This window comes from Rattus norvegicus, chromosome X (genome assembly GCF_036323735.1).
Source record: "Rattus norvegicus strain BN/NHsdMcwi chromosome X, GRCr8, whole genome shotgun sequence".
NCBI classification, from domain to species: Eukaryota; Metazoa; Chordata; class Mammalia; order Rodentia; family Muridae; genus Rattus; species Rattus norvegicus.
The window spans coordinates 69995985-70016591 of NC_086039.1; the positions used below are offsets into that span (position 1 = coordinate 69995985).

General features: G+C 35.6%; 1 protein-coding gene across 1 annotated transcript in view; it reads right to left on the bottom strand.

Annotated features, from left to right (window-relative positions):
- The window catches only part of Tex11 (testis expressed 11), a 263533-nt gene that overhangs the window by 22973 nt on the left and 219953 nt on the right, over positions 1-20607 (bottom strand). The window contains exons 25-28 of the mRNA XM_008773302.4: positions 20407-20479; positions 6247-6396; positions 4684-4792; positions 3407-3527 (exon numbers count right to left, since the gene is read on the bottom strand). Coding sequence (XP_008771524.1) covers positions 3407-3527; positions 4684-4792; positions 6247-6396; positions 20407-20479 — 453 coding nt within the window. The remainder of the gene's footprint in view (positions 1-3406; positions 3528-4683; positions 4793-6246; positions 6397-20406; positions 20480-20607) is intronic.

Sequence of the window (20607 nt, forward strand, 5' to 3'; positions counted from 1 at the left end):
TGTTAAAGTCCTAACCTTCAAATTGCCAATATTAAGAGTTTGGATCATCAGGAAGTGATTAGGTAATAAGGGTAACCCTCAGAAATAGGGTTAGTGCCATGATAAACGATACCAGAGAGATACCTTTTCATTTTTGCCATCTCAAGTTACAGAAAGGAATAATCTCATCTATGAGGAAGCAGGCTCTTACCAGAGACTGTACCAGGGCCCATTTGTTAACCACAGATGATTTAAACTAAATTAGTAACCTGACTTTTTGAATTTTAAAAATGTCTTCAATTGTAAATCCAAGATAAGTAACAGTAGCGCTGTCTATTGAATCTCAGTGAGATAATGACTATAAAAGTAAAACACGAATGCTAACTGTAAAGCATGGTGACTGAGGCAGAGGTTTTATATCTGTGTAATAGGCATTCTGCCAGTATATGGAGGTAGCTGATAAAAGTCCTCGACTTATTAAATTTTGAAAAAATGATGAAGGGAGACTTTTCTTCTGAGCATTTGAAACACAGCAGATACATAGCACATTCAATCAAAAAGAAAAAAGCAATGTATACGAGATAAAGAGCTAATAGAGTCACTAAATTATTCTCTGTATAAAAAGCTAAGCATATGATCATGTTTCAGGTATGGGCAACAGTGGACAGAGAACACATCAGAAAATTAGAAATCAGCAGCTCTCTAACAGGAGAGTGATAGGGATTACAACTGTAGTGTGATGGATAAAAGTGGTAAAACCAAGTTTCTCAGAGAAGCCGTGGCCTCGAAGAGACTGTAGACATTGATCAGTGTGGAGTTACAGTGAGTCTAATTTTTAATTTGCATATAGAAAACAGTTGAAGCTCCAGGTGTAGCTTCTGGCTTAGAAATGGAATGTTCCCCTCTTCCTAAAAGGTTAAAGGTTGCAAAAGAAAAATTCAAATTGTTCAGTGCTGAAGTCTTTTCATATTTAAATTCATGTAGGACAGAATTAAGTTGTTCCAGGAAAATTCTAGATTTCATTAGTCACTGGTAGCTTGTATCAGATTGGCATCCCACTTACTATCTTATATTGTGATTTTCAAATCCTGGTATATAAAAAAACAGCCAAGATTCTTAGATTTTGTTGTTGGTTTTGTTTACCTGTTTGCTTTTGAGACAGAATTTCACGATCTCAAAATCACTATGCAGGCAAGGATGACCATGAATTTCTGATGCTTCCAGGTGCCAGATTACAGGTGTGTGCCACCACGCTTGGCTATGCGACGTTGGAGAGAGAGCCCTCAGCAAGCACTATACAAATTGAGCTGCATCCCAAACCAACATACTTAGATATGATCGTGAATGTAAGTAATGACTTTATGCATGATTTTAAGCAAGCCATCTTACTCTCCTGTTTTATGACTCTCATAAAAAGTTAGTATCTTAGATAGTCATGAATAAGTTTATAACACAGATACTATTTTCATTGACCCATACATGTGCAATGTGGTAGACTCAAAACAGAGCATTTTACAAATGAGGAAACTCAACTTAAACAACAGAAAGGTACCCATATGCGAAAGTACCAAGAAGCCACTTAAACTCTTTATAATAAATACAAAAATTAATTTGATTTATGTATCATAGACCTACATTCAAAAGATAAAAATATGAAACTTCAAGAATACATAAGAAAAGATATCTATGAATTTGGATTGGGCAAAGTATTTTTTATTACAAAACAATACCTATAAAAGTGTAATATCTATAAAAGTGGGATGCTTAATAAATTAGAGTTCATTAATATTTTTTCTTTTCAAATGATTACATTGGGGAAAAGAAAAAGATTTAAAGAAAGTACAAATAAAGGAACTTATCTAGAATATATAAGGAACTCTTATAACTCAATTAAAAGACAATCAATTTTTAAAAAGTGGGAAAACCAAATAGACATTTTTCCAGGAAAGAAATGAAAACAGTCAATAAATTTGTGGCCAACACACCATTAGCTATGAAGAAACTACTAATCTCAAACCTCAGAAGTTACCACTCATACTCACTAAGATGGTTATAATAGAAACATGGGCAATAACAATACTGGTGTATAAGTAGAGAAGCCAGAATCTGCACATAGTAAGAAAATGGAGTGGTTTGAACAAAAATATCTTCCACTGGTTTAGATATTTGAACACTTGTTTTTCAGTTGGTGGCACTGTTTAGGGAGGTAGTACAGGCTTGCTAGAGGAAGGACATCCCTGGTGGTAGGTTTTGAACTCTCAAAGTTCTAGTTTGCTTTTTTTTCTGCTTTGTGTTTGTGACTGAGAATATCTTGGCTTCCTGCTCCCTTGCCATTGTATACTTTTCCTCTCAAACTATAAACTCTTCTGAAAGTTTCCTTGGCAATTGTATTTTATCACAGAAATAGAAAAGGATCTAAACCAGGACGTAAAGTGCTGTTTCCAGTCTGTTTCCAGTTTGGAAAACAGAGGGCAGCTCTTTATAAAGCTAACCACAGGGACTCTACAATTCTACTTACATACACATTTAAGAATTTAATTAAATACACATGCTACAGTCAGGCTTAATGGTGCACACCTTTAATCCCAGGAGTTTGGGATACAGTGTCAGGCAGATCTCTGGGAATTCAAGTCCAGCCTGGTCTACATAAAGAGTTCCAGGTCAGCCAGGGCTGTATCACGTATAATGATAATAGTGTCCTCCCCCTCCTTCCCTCCCTCCCTCTCTTCCCCCTCTCTTTTTCTCTATCTATATATACACATATACACAGATACATATATATATATATACATTAATTATAGAAACACAAACAACTGTGTACAAATGAGCATAGGAGCATCATTCACAGTGGTTAAAAAGTAGAAACAATATAGATGCTTAAAAACTAATGAACAGACAAAGTGTGGTATAGAATTTTTTCAGCAAAAAGAATGAAATACTAGTAAAGTGATAATATAGACAGACTTCAAAGGGCTCAAGAGAAGGCAGGAATTAAAAGAATCCTCACTGACAAGAAACAAACAAATTAACAATCGAAAGGGAGCAAAATACAGATTTTTGTTCCTTCTATTTTACCACCGGCCTCTGAGATATGGTGGGAATAATAATAAGCCTTTTCACAAAATTAATATAATCATAATGGAAAGAATTATATTAGGTTCCAAAAATATAAAACAATTCAAGATGCTTACTGGTCTTGTTTTTCTGACACAAACCTTAGTTAGTAAGCTTATACTAGAAAATTCTTACCATTAACTATTTATATTTTATAACTCGGAGATACTTTGAAGTGGATATCTACATTGTAATACAAATTTATCATAAAACTCCTATCAGAAAATATCATTCTATATGAAAACAAATATGCAAGACACTCTGGTTCCTTCCAATAGTCTGCAACTTTACTATTGCCTGCTCTTTGACTTACGGTTTGGCGAATGAGACTCAGAGCACTTTTTAAATGGCCCCAAACTTCTTTTAGGGGATACAGTGCCATATTCCATCTTCTATCTGACACCAGAAGGTCAATCAAGTTGTGCATGCATACACTGAAAAGTAAAAAGAGACCAGTCATCTGTAAGGAAAGAAATTACTGGCCTGGTTAAGAGAAGTCAACTCTGAATCTCATCTCACACTGAGAGCTCTTCCTCTGCTCTGTCTTTCATTTTGATCTTGGAACCTTAGAAGACAGAATTTTAAAGATGCAAAAGGGGCTGATTAGTCCTTCCTTTGATGTTTGTGGTTGGTTGTCATTTTAGACAAGTTTATATCCCTCATGAAGGAATTGTTCATTGTTTTTATTTGTGTGTGTGCACCACACACACACACACACACACACACACACACACACACACACACACACACACATACACACGCTTGAACAGAGGTCAGGGGACAACCCTCCAGAGTTGGTTCTCTCCTTCCGCTACGTGGGTCCTTGAGATTGAACTCAGATCATTAGATTTGGCAGCAGGGACCTTCATCTGCTGAACCATTTTGCCAGTTCAATCATGTCATTTTCATATTTTATGAGCTGATTCAATTTATGGGCATTTAAACAATAATGCTACCTCTTCAAAGGGACAAAGGAATTAAAATTGGATTTAAATTGACAAAAAAAATCTTACTTCTCAGAACAGAAAGACTACAATGAGTTTTTCCTGAAAGAGCAAAACCATATAACATTATTGATACTTAAAAGTACTAGGGGAGGGGTTGGGGATTTAGCTTAGTGGTAGAGCGCTTGCCTAGCAAGCACAAGGCCCTGGGTTCAGTCCTCAGCTCCGAAAAAAGAAAAAAAAGTACTAGGGAAAAAACAGAAGAAAAATATAGGAAAAATGTTTAAGTTGAGTGGTAGCTACCAATTTATGATCATGTGGGATACTTAGTAAATGACATGAAGGAAGGAGTACATAGTACTATTTTATTATATGACTAGAACAATAAAGGAAAGCAGGATGTACCCTTCTTTTTCTCTCCTGGGAACAGAAGTCTTGCTTACTATTCTCCAGTGTGCAATATAATTTTCACTACAGAGAACTTTACAGGATAATTTTCCTATAATCTTCTATGTTAGCTCAGTTGATTATAGTGGGTGACTAATGGGATATTGACTAGAGGGGTTTTTGTTGTTGATTTTGTTTTGTTTTTGTGTTTTTTGGCTTCCACAAAACTTAATTTAGGTGTCAACTTATATTTACTAACCTGTATCTCAAAACATTAATTGGCACTTTCCTTCTATAGATCAATAAAAGTTTTTTCAAGGCCTTCTGTGCAATAGTAGGATAGTGTGCAGGTTTATCCATAGCTAGTGCTGTAAGAAGAGAAGGAAAAAGCTTCTGAATGCCACGTTATCTTATTCATTACAGTTTTCAAGCAGGACTAGAACATGCATTCTCTAATGGAATAAAAAGATTCTCTCTCTCTCTCTCTCTCTCTCTCTCTCTCTCTCTCTCACACACACACACACACACACACACACACACACACACACACCAAATTTGATAAAATCATGACTCTATAGAAGCTTTGAGAGAGCCTCTCATTTCTTTCAGGTTCCATTCATTCTTCAACAATGAGTGACGGAAAATCTACTGTTTCTGTAACCATGCACAGTCTTACAGGTGATGCAACTATATTATGAACCACAGTGAAGGAAAGGCAAGCTAAGAAATAGAAGCAGATCAATAAAAAGCTGCTAATCAAAGCCAGACAACAATCTGCCATATACTTGTTTTCTTGTTGCTGCTTCTTCCTGATGTGAAAAATAGGCTTTGGTATTGCTGCCTTAGAGAGTCTAGACGTGTCTAGGCCTTCCAGATGCGGTCAAGAAGCCTATAGAGCAGTCCCACTATATAAGGAGTGGTAGTCATAGAGTATGCCTCATTGGTCCAGTTCTAAGAAACCCAAGGCAATTGTAGTATACTGGAGGCTCCCTAATACCTTCACTACCCATGCTCAAGCTCTTAAGGAAAGTTACAGGCAAAGGGGAAGATAATCAGGGTATTTCCAGCAGTAAATTCCCTAAATGGCTTTGAGGCTCATAAGTCCTATAGCATAGCTTAAAGATTTTGAAAATTGCACCGTGTTAAAATATTTCCAAATTTCTAGGGGCTAGTGAGGTGGCTCAGTGTATAAAAAGGTACTTGCTACCTAGCCTGATGACCAGATTTCAATCCCTGGGGCCTATATGCTGCAAAGAGAACTGCCTTCTGTAAGTTTTCAGCTAACCTTCACACATGTAAACACACACACACAACCATACACACACACACACACACACACACACACACACACACACAGAGAGAGAGAAAGAGAGAGAGAGAGAGAAATTCATAAACTTTCCAAATTTCTCCATACATTTTAGTAAATTACTAAGGCTGAGTCATCTTTGATCATCAATGTAGCTATTTATCATTTTTAGCTACCTACATAAAACTAACTTTCCAAAGTTTGAGCTTCCCCTATCATGCCATTACGTAATTAAATTCTACATATAGACTTCATTTGAGCACCTATTATGAGCAATGCTCTTCACTAAGATTTATTAGTATAACACATAAAAGTAATTATTGCTCATGATCCTGAGATTACAATCTTGTAGAGTGAAAAAGATAACTATATAAATGATTTTAATTCAAAGTAGTTTAAGAATGCATCAGAGAGTGAGAAACAATATACTATGAAAATCATCTCAAGGTCAGAAGAGAGAAAACAGTAGGATCTAAATGGGCACTGGCCTTGCACAGGTATAAATAGAGCACTTACATGCCATTATTTCAAGTGTTCTGCTTTCTAAACCAGGCATCTTCCAAACTGATTGCAGAAAGCTGTGCAGGGATGGATCATTGGTTTTGGTTTTAACTTCAAATTCATACAGCAGAAGCATTACCCCACAGTCATCACCTGAGAAATCTCCTAAAGGAAAGGGAAAGTTTAACATTTTCTGTTACTGCAACACTAATCCTCTCTCCTATCCTATCCTAACTGGACAAGTTTTCCCATAAGGAAAAATTGATTTCACTTAGTTTGAAGGCCATCCTAGTCTCCATTGATAAACTTTCAACATTTTAATATCTATAAGCACATCACTAATTTTACTACCCTGTAACACATTTACTAGCATTTCTGACATATTCTGAAACTTCAGCTGTGATGCTTATAACCGACCTGAAAATGTTCTGGTGCTATTGCTAAGATTCCAACCAACATGCCTGCATCCTTTGAGCTGACGCTCGCTGTCATGACTGAATTAAATAGAAAACACAATGCTGCATGAATTAACAATAGATTTATGAGCAAAAAAGTTTCCAAATTTGTTTAATGTATTCTGCCAATAATGTGTCTTTGCTCTCATCATGAAAAGAATATTTCAGATGTTATGCACCATACTTGAGTTCTGTTTGCCATTCGTTGAATAAATATTTGAGGCAGCCGGATGCAGGAGAATGACACGGTGGTACATGATACCATGCTCCACACCTGCAATCTTGGAAGACTCGGTTGGTCTGAGCCTCTTCTAGGCAGCTTGCTGGTTTCTGCTTCTTCCAGGCAGCACAGCTTGAGTGTCTCTAAGAGGTCTTACTGCTTATTTATGCGTGGGGAAAGAAGGATCTAGTACATTTGGTCAGTTTCAGGGACTTTCTGAAGCCACTGAGTTATTTACTTCCTGAGCATAGTTTCCCTGCAGCAGGCATGTTTTACTTTCCCTTGGAACATCCTGTTGTTTGACCTCCCTATAAGCATCCTGTGTCTTAGTGAGCCACCCACCAGGATATCCTGTTGTTTACTTGCCTTTGAATACATATCCTGTCTTAAATATCTAACTGTCGCATTTCCTTTAACATCCTGTGTTTTAATGAGCTTCCTTCCAAGATGGAAAGTTTTAATCCTGGAGGAAACCGCTACACAATAGTGCCCCCTTTCTGAAAATGTTTAGGAGCAAAAATATTTCAGTTTTCTAGATTTTTGAATACTCGCATTATTTATAATGAGATGTATTGAAAATTAGAAAAAATCTAAAGACAAAATTCATTTATGTTTTGTTGTACATCTATGCAGAACATGAAGGTAATTTTGCATATTAGTCTTTTCTCTCCTTTTCCCTCACTTCTCCTTTCTTCTTTTCCCTTCTATTTGTTGTATGCCTATGTATGTGTATAGGTACTTGGGCATGTGGCATTCGGAGGACAACTTACGGGAGCTTGTTCTCTCTATACCATATGCATCCTGGGGATCAAACTTGGGTTATTAGGATGGACAGCAGCTCTTTTACCTATCAAGCCATTTTGCTGGCTTTCCCCTCACTTTTCCAGACAGGCTTTTGGTATATAGCCAAGGTTGGCCTTGTACTCATTGTCCTCCACTCCCCATGTCTCAAGTACTGGAATTATAGGTGTATACCAATGTGCCCAGGATTTATAATATTTTCAGTATACTTTTCTTTTGACTGTGACTGTCATATAAAGTCAAATGTGCATTTTTTTCACTTGTGTTATTATGACTGTCCTAAAATGTTTTGGATTTTGGGGAATTTTTGTAATTTGGATTTTCAGATTTCAATAAGTGAAATAAATCATAATTTATAATCACTGCCAATAGATAATCAACAAATTTCTATACCTATTACTATCAGTGTTGAAGTTAGAACATGATTCTCCCACAGTTATATGTTACCTCCTAAATAATACTAGCATTAAACTTTAGTGGTCCTTCCAATTCAACCTTTCAAATGACTTTTCTCTGAATATAGAGCATGATCCCTCCTTGGATCCTTTTTCAGTTGTTTTACTTTTGCAACATTTTCTTTCTTTCTTTCTTTCTTTCTTTCTTTCTTTCTTTCTTTCTTTCTTTCTTTCTTTCTTTCTTTCTTTCTTTTTTCCCGGAGCTGAGGACCGAACCCAGGGCCTTGCGCACTGAGCTAAATCCCCAACCCCATTTTTCTGATGTTTTTGTTCTTTCTTTTCCTTTGCTCCTTGCTGACCTTCAATCACCTAGCTTCAGCCACCATTTCTAGGACAATAAAATACTTGTTGGAACAGTGGCATGAGGGCCAGAATAAGAAAAACTGTCATAAGGAAGTCGTGTGCATTCTTTACAGTGCATTCTACAACACGCTAAATTCAAGCTTTTATACCAAACATTTTTGGAGCAGTCCTAGGGAAACTTTGTCCAAATAGTGATCTCTAACTTGACTGAGGACTGTTAGTAAGCCAATGACAAAGTCAGATGATCTTTTGTTGGCTTTTTTTAGTCCTCACATATGCCTCTGAAAGTTTAAGTTCTTTTATATTATTAAAATTAGTGCTCTATTTTTAAAGTATATTTTTACTTTAAAGAATAAAAAGGCACCAGCATTCAAATTTAGGTACCTGGCTAAACATTTCAGCCAAAATTAACAAGAGAAGCTGTTATTTTATGAACAATGGCATTATTTTTGCCAATGTTAACAATTGAAATTTCAAGCAAATGTTTGATTTAAATGTTTTATATTTATTTTTATAGCAAGTTCCTGGATGCATTGTCTGCATGTATGTCTGTGGACGATATGTGTCCCTGGTAGCTGCAGAGGCCAGACAAAGGTGTTGGATCCACTGGGAATGGAGTTATGGATGGTGAACCACCATGTGGGTGCTGGGAATTGAATCCAGGTCCTCTGGAGGAGCAGTCAGTGCTTTTAACCCCTGAGTTTCTCTCCAGTTCAAATGTGTGAATTTTAACACACTGTCTTCATCACTATGAGATGGCAATTTATCAAAGAACATTTGAAGCTTTTTTATGAGATTAATTATATTAACAAATACCAATATTACTTGCTAAAACTTTAATATATAACAAATGTAAGTATTTTTATTGGATGAATTAATATGCCAATGTTTGAACAATTTTCAAAATTACAGAATTAATATTTTCACAATGACATGTATAGAATACATTGATAAGTCACTAGTAAAAGATCATAGAGTATCAGACACTGGATTTTAATGTTACTGCATGAAAACTTACCATGTTGTTTTAATTTCCACATCACGAGCAGTTAAAATAACTATCAATTAAATTTTAGTATTGTATGAAAAATTTATATCCACAACTATCTAAAAAGATTATTAAAGTGTTCCTCTCAAATGCAGTTAGATAGAAGTAGCAAGTTCTAGTGTTCAACAGTACAGTGAGGTCACTATAGTTCATATTATCCTATATATCAATCATATATTAATAACCAGAAGAGAAGAGTCTGAAATCTCTAAACAATATTATGGGGATGGAAATGTTAATTACCCTGTTTTATCAGTGAATACTGTATTGATATATGACTTATATACAAATACCCTTGAAATAAAAATATAATGAATGCTAATACCTACAAAATAAAAAAAAGGCCAGGATATGGTGACACATGTCTTTTATCCTAGCACTTGGGAGGCAGAGGCACGTGGATCTCCAAGTTCCAGGCCAGCATGGTCTATGGGACAGTCAAGGCTACACAAGGAAACCCTGTCTCAAACACCCCCACTCAAACACATAGACAATACTTTCTAACACGATCTGCAGATTCATCAGAATCCCAGATGGGGATATTTGCCTGAAGAAACTGACAAATCCATTCAAAAGTTTATACGGAAAGTCAACTGACACAGAATAATCAAAATAATCTTGAAAGAATATAAAAATTGAGTGGCTAAGACTTCCTGATTACAAAGCTTACTAAAGGAACAAACAGATGGATATTATGATACTAAAATTAGGACAGACCTATACATCAGTGAGATCTAACTGATGACCCAGAAACATAGACATGTATCTATGGCAAACTAATTTTTTTCACACATGATATAAGATATTCATAGGGAATGACTAGTCTTTGAAACAAAAATGTTATGTGACAAGTAGATATTATATGTTAAAGAATGAAACTGAACTCATACTTGATGCCATATACAAAAATTAACTCAAACATGATCAAGCCTTTTTTTCATACAACTGAAGAATTCTCACTCTAAAGGGACTAGATTAGTTACTGTGTAGGTAGGTTCTTATAAAATGAGGCTAACCTTCCTTTGTTTCTTATTTCACACTAGTGGATCCTTTCACCTTGTGCCATGTTATACTCTCATTACATGCCTTCACTGGTTTTGAATCCCCCAGCCTCTGGAACTATGAGACAAATCCTATGGTAGACAATAGCCATCTGAAAAAGTGCACATTATATCTCATGGGGAAAAGTAGTCACTAGAAAAAGCCACCATAAGCCACCACAAGTACATTCACTAGGATAGCTGGAATAATGATAATAGTAATAATAATAATAATAATACTGATGATGATAATAAAAAATATTGCTAACGAGATAAAGAAATTTGAAGCTCTATACGCTGCCAATGGGAATGTAAAATTGTGCAAATGCTTTAAAATATAGTTTGGCAGTTTCTCAAATGATTAAGCACAGTTATCATATGACTAGCAACGCCACTTCTAGGTACATACCCAAGAAAATTAAAGTATGTGCAGATAAAAACTCCTACACAAATGTTTATAACAGCACTACTCACAATTAGCATAAGATAGAAACAAGTTAAGTGATCAATAGATGAATAAAATAGTATATTTGTAAAATGGAATATTTGATTATGAAAAGCAATGAAGTGCTGATAGTTGCTACAACACGGGGAACTTTGAAAATATGAAATAGTCTAAATAAGCCAGTCATAAATGATACATATTATATGATTCCATATATATGAAACGTTCAGAATATGCAAATCTATTTGAACAGAACATACATTAGTGGTTTAGAAAATACAAGGGTTGGTAAAGGTTCAAAGTTTCTTTCTGAGGTAATGGAATGTTGCCTGACTGGTTACACTTATGTGAATATAGTAAAGTCTACTGAGTTATACATTTTTTTTATGGATGAGTTGCATGACATGGGTTCTATCCCAAAACATTCATTCTTTCAAAGATTTAAATAAAGTAGTTTCTTTGGATGTATGTGTGTATGTGAGCAAGTGTATGCCGCATGTGTGTGGGCACCTGAAGAGGCTAGAAATGGTCGCCAGATCCCTTGGTGCTGGGTTTACACGTGGCTATGACTTACCAATATGGGTGCCAGGAACTGAACTTAGATTCTCTAAAAATCAACAACTATTCTTGATTGTTTAGTCCATCTCTCTAACGACCCCCAACACATTCAAATTGAATCCAGTATATCCTATTATGCTTGATTTCTTTTCCTTATGACAATGCCTGTGATTTTCATTTATATTTTTGCATGCACCAGAGACTATTTTCTTTTCTTGCTTTGCAGTGTTCCACTATACAAACACTATTCAATTTATTTAATTCATCCTTCTGTTGACATGGTTGTTTCAGATTTTTAGCTCTTACGAATAGAAATATTGTGAAGGTTCTTGTGCATATTTTAGTGAATAGATACATTTATTCCACTTGAATATTTGCTTATGAGAGAGCTTGCAAAGTCATTGCTAAGATGTGTGTGTGTGTGTGTGTTTTAAGGAAATATCACTAAACAATTTTTCAAAATGTTTTTTCCAATGGCATGCTTCCCAGCTCTGCTCCCCATCCTTATAACAGTTGCTATTAAAAACATCTTTTAAAATTTATTATCACATGGGTGGGGCACACATGCCTTGGGGTACATATGGAGATGAGAAGACAAATTTGTGCATTTAGTTGTCCCTACCTTTCCATAGCTCCTACAGACTGAATGCAGCTCATTGAATTTGCATGGGTGGGAGACAAGTGCTTTTACTCATTTGAGCCATCTAGCTGACCCAGCAATTGTTATTTTGTTCTTCAATTTGTATGCAATATGTGGTGCTTTGAATAAGAAATGTCTTCCATGGGCTCATAAATTTGAACACTTAGTCCCTAGTTGATGGTACTGTTTGCAATAGTTCATGGAATCTTTAGGAGCTGGAGCCTTTCAGAGAAAGTATGGGACAGGCTTTGAGGGTTTATGGTCTTGCCCCACTTCCTGCTCTTTCTCTCCGCTTCTTGTATGAGGATGAAAATTTGATCAGACAGCTTTCCACTTCTGCTGACAGGAATGCCCTACCTGTTGCCATGGTTTCTTCACCATGACCGACAGTATGTCCTTGAAACTGTAATTCCAAATATACCCCTTTCTCTTCTAAGTTTCTTGGGGCCATGTCATGGCATTTTAGCACAACAGAGGGTTATCAATACATAGCAGCTCACATTTTACTTCTAATTTGTATTTCCTTGATGAATAATGATATCGAGCATCTTTTCTGTTACTTACTGATGACTTGGATATTTCCCCTTGTGATGTTCCCATGTAATTCTTCTGCCTATTTTATACTGGGTTGTCTTGTTGAGCTATAGGAGTATTTTTTACATAGTCTGCAATTTATCAAATTTATGTGTTGTTTTCTTCCTATTTGTAGTTTGTATTTTTTCAGTGGTAGCTTTTGACAACCTGAAGTTCCCTTTTTTGTTATTGTTCTGTTTTGTTTTTCAAGACAGGGTTCCTCTGTGTAGCCTTAGCTGTCCTGGAACTTGCTCTATAGACCAGGCTGACCTCAAACTCAGAGAGATCTGTCTGTCCCTCCTTCCCAAATGCTGGGATTAAAGTTTTATGTCACCACCACCACCGGGTTTGACAATCTGAAGTTCTTAATTGTATCAAAGTGTATATTATTGTTATTTTCTTATATGGTTCATAATTTGCATTCTCAAGGTCATAATGATATTCCTCTACATTTTTCTTAGAAATCTTACCGTTTTACACTACGATACTTCATCTTTTGAGATTGAATCTTATCATATTGCCAAGGATGGCCTTGAATTCCTGATCTTAAGTGGTCTTCCTGCCTCAGCCTCCTGAGTAGCCTTGATTACAGAATGTGCTAATGTGCTCAACCTATCTCAAGTCAATGTTCATATATGATGTAATTATATGGTGTAAAGGGGGATCAAAGTTAATGTTTTCCTAATATTTACATAAAATTATCGCAACATTTCAGTATAAAACAAGAGCAACATAACAGCCCTTTCCCCATTGTAAAGTATTAGACGCATTGTTGCAAAGAAAATCACTACTTGTGGGTCTATTTCCAGATTCTAGTCTGGATTCTTTGTTGTGGGATTTAAGTCCTAGAATTCTACCTATCATTTTCACGATTGCCCTTTGAATCTCCATAAAGATATTCATATTATCCTACCAGTTAAGCAGGGATTTTGACTGGGATTCTTTAAGTCTATGGATCAAATTAGAGAAAACTTCATAGTACTAACTTTTCTAGCCCATGAACATTATACATAATATGTGTATATACATACACACACATAAATAAACTTCATTTGTTTAGGTCTTTAAATTTTTCCAGTGTTTTAAGAATGTACTATTGCTTAATCTTTATACATTTAATGGATTTTGATGCTACTTAAAGTGATATTTTAAAAGGTTTTTTCAATCATATTTTGCTAGAATATAGTAATAGAATTACTTTTAATGGCTGGTATCTACTAACCATACCAAATCACTTACTTTTTCCAACATTAATGCAAATAAAGCACAGATAATGAAAAGCACATTATCAGTCAGTATGCCTTGTGCTTATGCATATGCACATAAGCGAATGCATAACATTTTTGAAAGTTTCAATTTGCTCTAACATGAGCAATCCCTCTGACATTGCCTTCTGCAAGCAGCCATCAGGTCTATTTCAAGTTAAATGGCATATTTATTGTAGTATTGATGTATTGTCGTCATTTAACATATACCAAACAATAATTTTATTTGGTTGTTATCTTTATAAAATGTGTCTTTAAGTTCTCATGTATATTCCTAACCCAATTTCCCCCACAGCTTCTTAGAATTTATCACACACATTTGCATGGTAGAATCACTTTTAGTAACACATGTGTCAAGTCACAGTAGAAAGGATTATACATGTAAAGAATGTATATAATTATACATGGTATACATGTAAGAATGTATACCAATGAAAATCAAAGTTCCTAACTAGAGCACAGTATTGTGCATTCTATTTTTGTCCTTAACCTTGTGTCCAAGTCAAAATTATTTTTCAAAGTTATTTAAGTCAGCTTTCCTTTCTAAGCTCCTTCAGTATGTTTGTGCAGTTAATTTTTTATATAGTCAGATTCATTTATCACAGTGTGAATTCTATCTGTAGTCCCCTCCACTATCTGATTTATTTTTATATTGTATATAGTGGGATTACTTTTTATGGTATATAGTTATATGGGTTTTAATAATATATTCATGTGTAAACATATGTGTATGCTATCGTAGCTCCTTACAAACATCCTTTGTTCTATTTCTTATATTGTCCCTTTATAGTGAGTTCATCTCATTTAAAACCCCGGCCATCACTGAAGTTATTTTTGTTTCCTATATTTTTATACATTCCAGGATGTCAAACATATGTGATTATATCCATATAATCCATATACATATAGTCTGGCAATTTTTAACTTAGCAAATACATTCCATATCAGCTTACGACTGAATAATATTTCCTTGCAAAGGTGTATCACAGTTCATTTATCCATTTCAGTTTACCTTCTGTGTTCCTGTTGAAATTAGATGGGCATATCCTAGCAATGGCAGATTGGTCAGTTCTCTATGACATGTGCAAAGCCCTGGTATATAGAAACAGGTCTACTTTTACAATATCTTTAAAGAGGCAGAATTCCCATCCAATATACATCCAGGGCATCCACTCTCCAATACAGAAATTTAAGGCCAAGAGTTAGGTGTGGTGGTGCGCACCTGTGATTCCAGCTGTCAGGAGGCTGAAAGCAGAAAAGTTTGGACCAGGTTGGGCAAATTAAAGTTGAGTGAGAGGTTAAAAAAATCTGCCCATAGAAATCCAAGGAAGTACTGCAAGTGAGAACTATACTCCCAGGTGGTCTGATTCACAGTCCACAACTAACGGAGAAATGTAAATGGATAGAGGATTGGAAAACAGAATCCAAGAGATTCATTTTTGAAGTATTGAGCCCGACAAAGAGCGAAAGTCTAGCAAAGCTTTGAAAATGGTCTTACATCAAGATGATTACAGATGGTTATTAGGAGCCAGTCAGGAAAACAAGATGATCAGTTAAGTCCAATGTGAAATGGGAGTCCTGGAATTAGTCCAGCAGTGTTGCGTGAAAGCGATGATCACACATACCTCAGCTCTTGACACAGGTGGGGAATTCCTCACATCCCATCATCAAAAATTAACTAAGGAATAATATTGGTGATACTTGTCAGAGTGAAGATGTCATCTTCCAGGCTTAGTTTTCTGCATATTTTCATCAAAAATGGGAATTAAAATTTTCTTTCATGCTTCTCTTTCATTAAGATGAGCACATTTCTTCCTTTGTTTAATGAACACTACATTTTTACATTGATAAATTCTTTAACTAAATACTAGTTGGCCATAAATTATTTGTTTGTATAATACTGAATTAAACATCTTAATTTTTGTTGAGGAGGAACTTCTGTACCTATCACTCAAGATAAACATAGTTTTGTTTGAGTGTCTCATTTTATTTTGTGATGAATACTCTTTCCTGATTTGGACATCAGCATCATGGTAGCCCCATACAATCAATGTCTCACATTTGTATTTTTCATGTTTTAAATCAAAATAGAATTAAACCATTTTCCTCCTCTTTTTCTCTCCTCTAGCCCCTCTGGCTGTGCTCCCTCTACTCCTCTCATGTCCTCCCTCCATTCTCAGATTGATAAACTCTTTTTCTTTGATTATGATTATTACATGTTATGTATGTATGCATGCATGTATAAATATGCACACACAGACACACACAACACTGAGTCCATTTTTGTTGTTTACGCGATATGGTTTCAGGGATGACCACTCTGCCATGGGCAACCAATCAAGGAGTTCATCCTTGTAAGAGGCTGTTTCTCCTTTTCCCAGCAGTCACTGGTTTCTTGTAGTTTTTTGTCTAGGGGTGGGGAAGAGCTATTCATACAAAATTGATTAATATGCTTGGAAGAATCTACTAATGAAGTAATTTACTTTAGAAAAAGATGTTTAAAATTTCCTTTCTTTAACAGGTGCAGAACTATTTGAAACATTTGGAACTGGTTCATTCAGATTGTTTCTCTTTGGGTCAATTCTGATGCATGTATCAGGAAAAAAGAGTTTTCAAGGAAAACTGTCATTTTGTCTATGGTCAAACTTACTGGCATAAAGTTATTTAAAATCACTTTTATTATGTATTTGTGTGTGTGTGCAGGTGTATTTGTGTAGAAACTTGCTATCCCCCTGCTTCTATGAGGGTCCCGACAAGGCCATCCTCTGCTACATAAGCAGCTGTAGCCACAGGTCCATCCCTGTGTACTCATGGGATGGTGGTTTAGTCCCTGAAAACTCTGTTTGGTTGCTATTGTTGTTCTTCCTATGGGGTTGCAAACTCCTTCAGCTCCTTCACTTCTTTTCCTAACTCCTCTATTGAGACCCCGTTCTCCGTCCAATGATTGGCTGAGAGCATCTACCTCTGTATTTGTCAGGCTCTGGCAGAGCCTCTCAGGACACAGCTATATCAGGCTCCTGTCAGCAAGCACTTCTTGGCATCAGCAATAGTGTCTGGCTTTGGTGGCTGTATGTGGGATGGATCCCCAGGTGGGGCAGTCTCTGGATGGTCTTTCCTTCAGTCTCTGCTCCAAACTTTGTCTCCATATTTCCTCCAGTGAGTATTTTGTTCCCCCTTCTAAGAAGGACTGAAGCATCCACATTTGATCTTCCTTCTTCTTGAGCTTCATATGCTCTGTGAATTGTTTCTTGGGTATTCTGAGCTGTTGTGCTAATATCCACTTATCAATGAGTGCATACCATGTGCGTTTTTCTGTGACTGGGTTACCTCACTCAGGATGATATTTTCTAGTTCCATCCATTTGCCTATGAATTTCATGAAGTCATTGTTTTTAATAGCTAGTAGTAGTACTCCATTGTGTAGATGTACCACATTTTCTGTATCCATTCCTCTGTTGAAGGGCATCTGGGTTTTTTCCAACTTCAGTCTATTATAAATAAGGCTGCTAGGAATATAGTGGAGCACGTGTCTTTGTTATTATTTGTTGGAGCATCTTTTGGGTATATGCCCAAGAGAGGTATAGCTAGGTCCTCAGGTAGTGCAATGTCCAGTTTTCTGAGGAACCTCCAGACTGATTTCCAGAGTGGTTGTACCAGTCTGCAATCCCATCAACAATGGAGGAGTGTTCCTCTTTCTCCACATCCTCACCAGCATCTGAGTTTTTCACCTTAGCCATTCTGACTGATGTGAGGTGGAATCTCAGGGTTGTTTTGATTTGCATTTCCCTGATGAGTAAGGATGTTGAACAGTTCTTGACCATTTAATATTCCTCAGTTGACAATTCTTTGTTTAGCTCTTTATTTTTTAAATAAAGTTATTAGATTCTCTGGAGTCTAACTTCTTGAGTTCTTTGTATATTTTAGATATTAGCCCTCTATCGAATGTAGAATTGGTAAAGATCTTTTCCCAATCTATTGGTTGTCTTTTTGTCCTATTGACAATGTCCTTTGCCTTATAGAAGCTTTGCAATTTTATGATGTCCCATTTGTCAATTCTTGATCTTAGAGCATAGGTCATTGGTGTCTTCTTTAAAAAAATTAATTTAATGTATATGAATACACTGTAGCTGTCTTTAGACACACCAGACAAGGGCATCAGATCTCATTACAGATGGTTGTGAGCCACCATGTGCTTATTGAGAATTGAACTCAAGACCTCCAGAAAAGCAGTCAGCTCTCTTAACCACTGAGCCAGCTTTCAAGCCCACATTAGGTGCTTTTAAGTTTGGATAATTACAAATAAAGCTTCCATAAACTTTAATACTGGTTCTTGTGTGGCCATGAGTTTTTACCTCATTTGGTTAATTACAAAATAGTACAATTTTGTGTATTCACACACACAGACTATAAATACTTGCATCCGTCTGTCTGTCCATCCATCAATCCATCCATTTATCTATCTTCTATTATGTATTACCTAGTTGTGTGCCTGGAGAGAAGACAGGATTTGGGAGGGACAGCTAGCATTCTGCCATACTTTTATTAATTAAAATCAATGAGACTATGTATGGAGCTCTAAGCAATGCTCCAGCCTTTTAGATTCTAGTATGAAGTTTTTGTTTTTTCCTTTTTTCCCCTCAAAATCATTGGTATCTTTGGAGACCTGACTCACATACCCCAGCTGTCTATTCTACAGCAAGAGTCTTCTAAAAATCATCTTATATGAGAACACAACATACTCACAATTTTCTTGAGGTAAAGACCCCAAGCTAAGTCATAGATTACCCACAGGGACTCAAAAGTAGATGCAAGGTCACAGGAACTATTATTTGACTCTTTGGGTTGGTTAAGTGTCCTTCTCTACTTTAAAAATGATCATTGAGAAATCCCCCAGTACTGAGCAGTTTTTGATCTTTTGTATATTGTGAGTGTTAATCATTTCCCCCATCTGTTTCCTGCTTCCTCTTTTTACTTCCCTACTTTCTTTTTCCTCTTACTCTTCAACTCCTGCATGGTGTCTAAATTCTTCTTCACTGCCACCTTCACAGATACCCTCTTTCCTGCCTACATATTCATGCTTATCCTCTCCAGAAGTTCTTCCTTACCATCCTAGTATAAGGTATTTTTCAGATACTTTTTAAATTGTTTTTTGTACTCAAGTTTTTTTTTATTAAGTTACTTCGGATTTTCTACTTAATTTTGTTTAATTACCAGATAATTTTATTTTACTTGTATGTCTTAGAATATGTTCAGATTTTTCTTATAATTAGTTCTGTAGCTGTTGAAAGAAGCACACATAAAACAAGACATGTTTTTTTTTTTTTTTGGTTCTTTTTTTTTTCGGAGCTGGGGACCGAACTCAGGGCCTTGCGCTTCCTAGTTAAGCGCTCTACCACTGAGCTAAATCCCCAGCCCCACAAGACATGTTTTTGTTCTTAAGATGCAGCATCCATTTTCAGGTATTGTTTCTATAGTTAGTATGTTATAGGTCTTTTTATTTTGACTTTTGCTGTTCTTATTTATTTAAATGGCTGTCATAGATTACAAAACAAATTAAATCTTAGAGGTTTATGTTTATCTCTAATTACTAAAATCTGTCAAAGATATCACGCACAAAAAGGAAACAACAGGCCAATAATCTCTAAATCCTATGAAACATAATTCATCCACATATTAAAATAACATCAAAATAATGACAGACCGTGACCAAATAGGTTTTATTCTAGAAAAGCTATTTTGATTTAATTCCAGGAAATCTATTATTATAATTCAGTATACTCATAGTTTAAAAGAAAAACATGATTATTTCCTTAGAGTGTGACAAAGCATATAATTCAACTCAATATCCATTGATTCAAAACAATTCTAAAACATGAACAAAGTCTAAAAAGCCAAAAATCTACTAAGGAAACAGGAAGAAGCTATTCTATTGACATAACAATTTTGATAATCACAAAATTTAGCAGCATATAATATTTGATTTGAAGTCTACTGGTAAATTTGATTAAAGTGAAATCTAATGATGTAAGAGTAATAACATCATGTTAGCCAATAATGGCCTGTTTTTAAGTTTAATATACTTTCTTAGAAACTAAGTATTATTCTCACTACTAGTTCAGAATAAAAATTCTAACATACACTATGGAAAAATTCTAAAAGAATCATTTTACTCATTATGAAGTACAGTGCAAACTTCTGGTAGCCAAAGTTTCTAGTGACTTTATTATTCAGATTATAAACTCACTTCTGTTTGTGGTACTGGGGATTAGACATAGGACCCTCATGCACACTAGGCAAGGACTGTACTACTGACCTACATCCTCAGCATAAATTCATTTTGTAAATGTGTTTGCAAATCCACTTCCCATTGTACCTGTTTGTTTCAGGAGATTCCAAACATTTTTGCATTTCTGGATCTGCTCAAGTGCCATTCTTAGTAACTTGTTCTATATATATATTAAAAAAAAGAGATAATATAAGCAAAAGAACGTGATATAATTTCAAATTTCATTCACTAAAATAGCAGAAAAGATAAACAATAATTGTTTACTCAACCACTTGCAATTAGTATAGA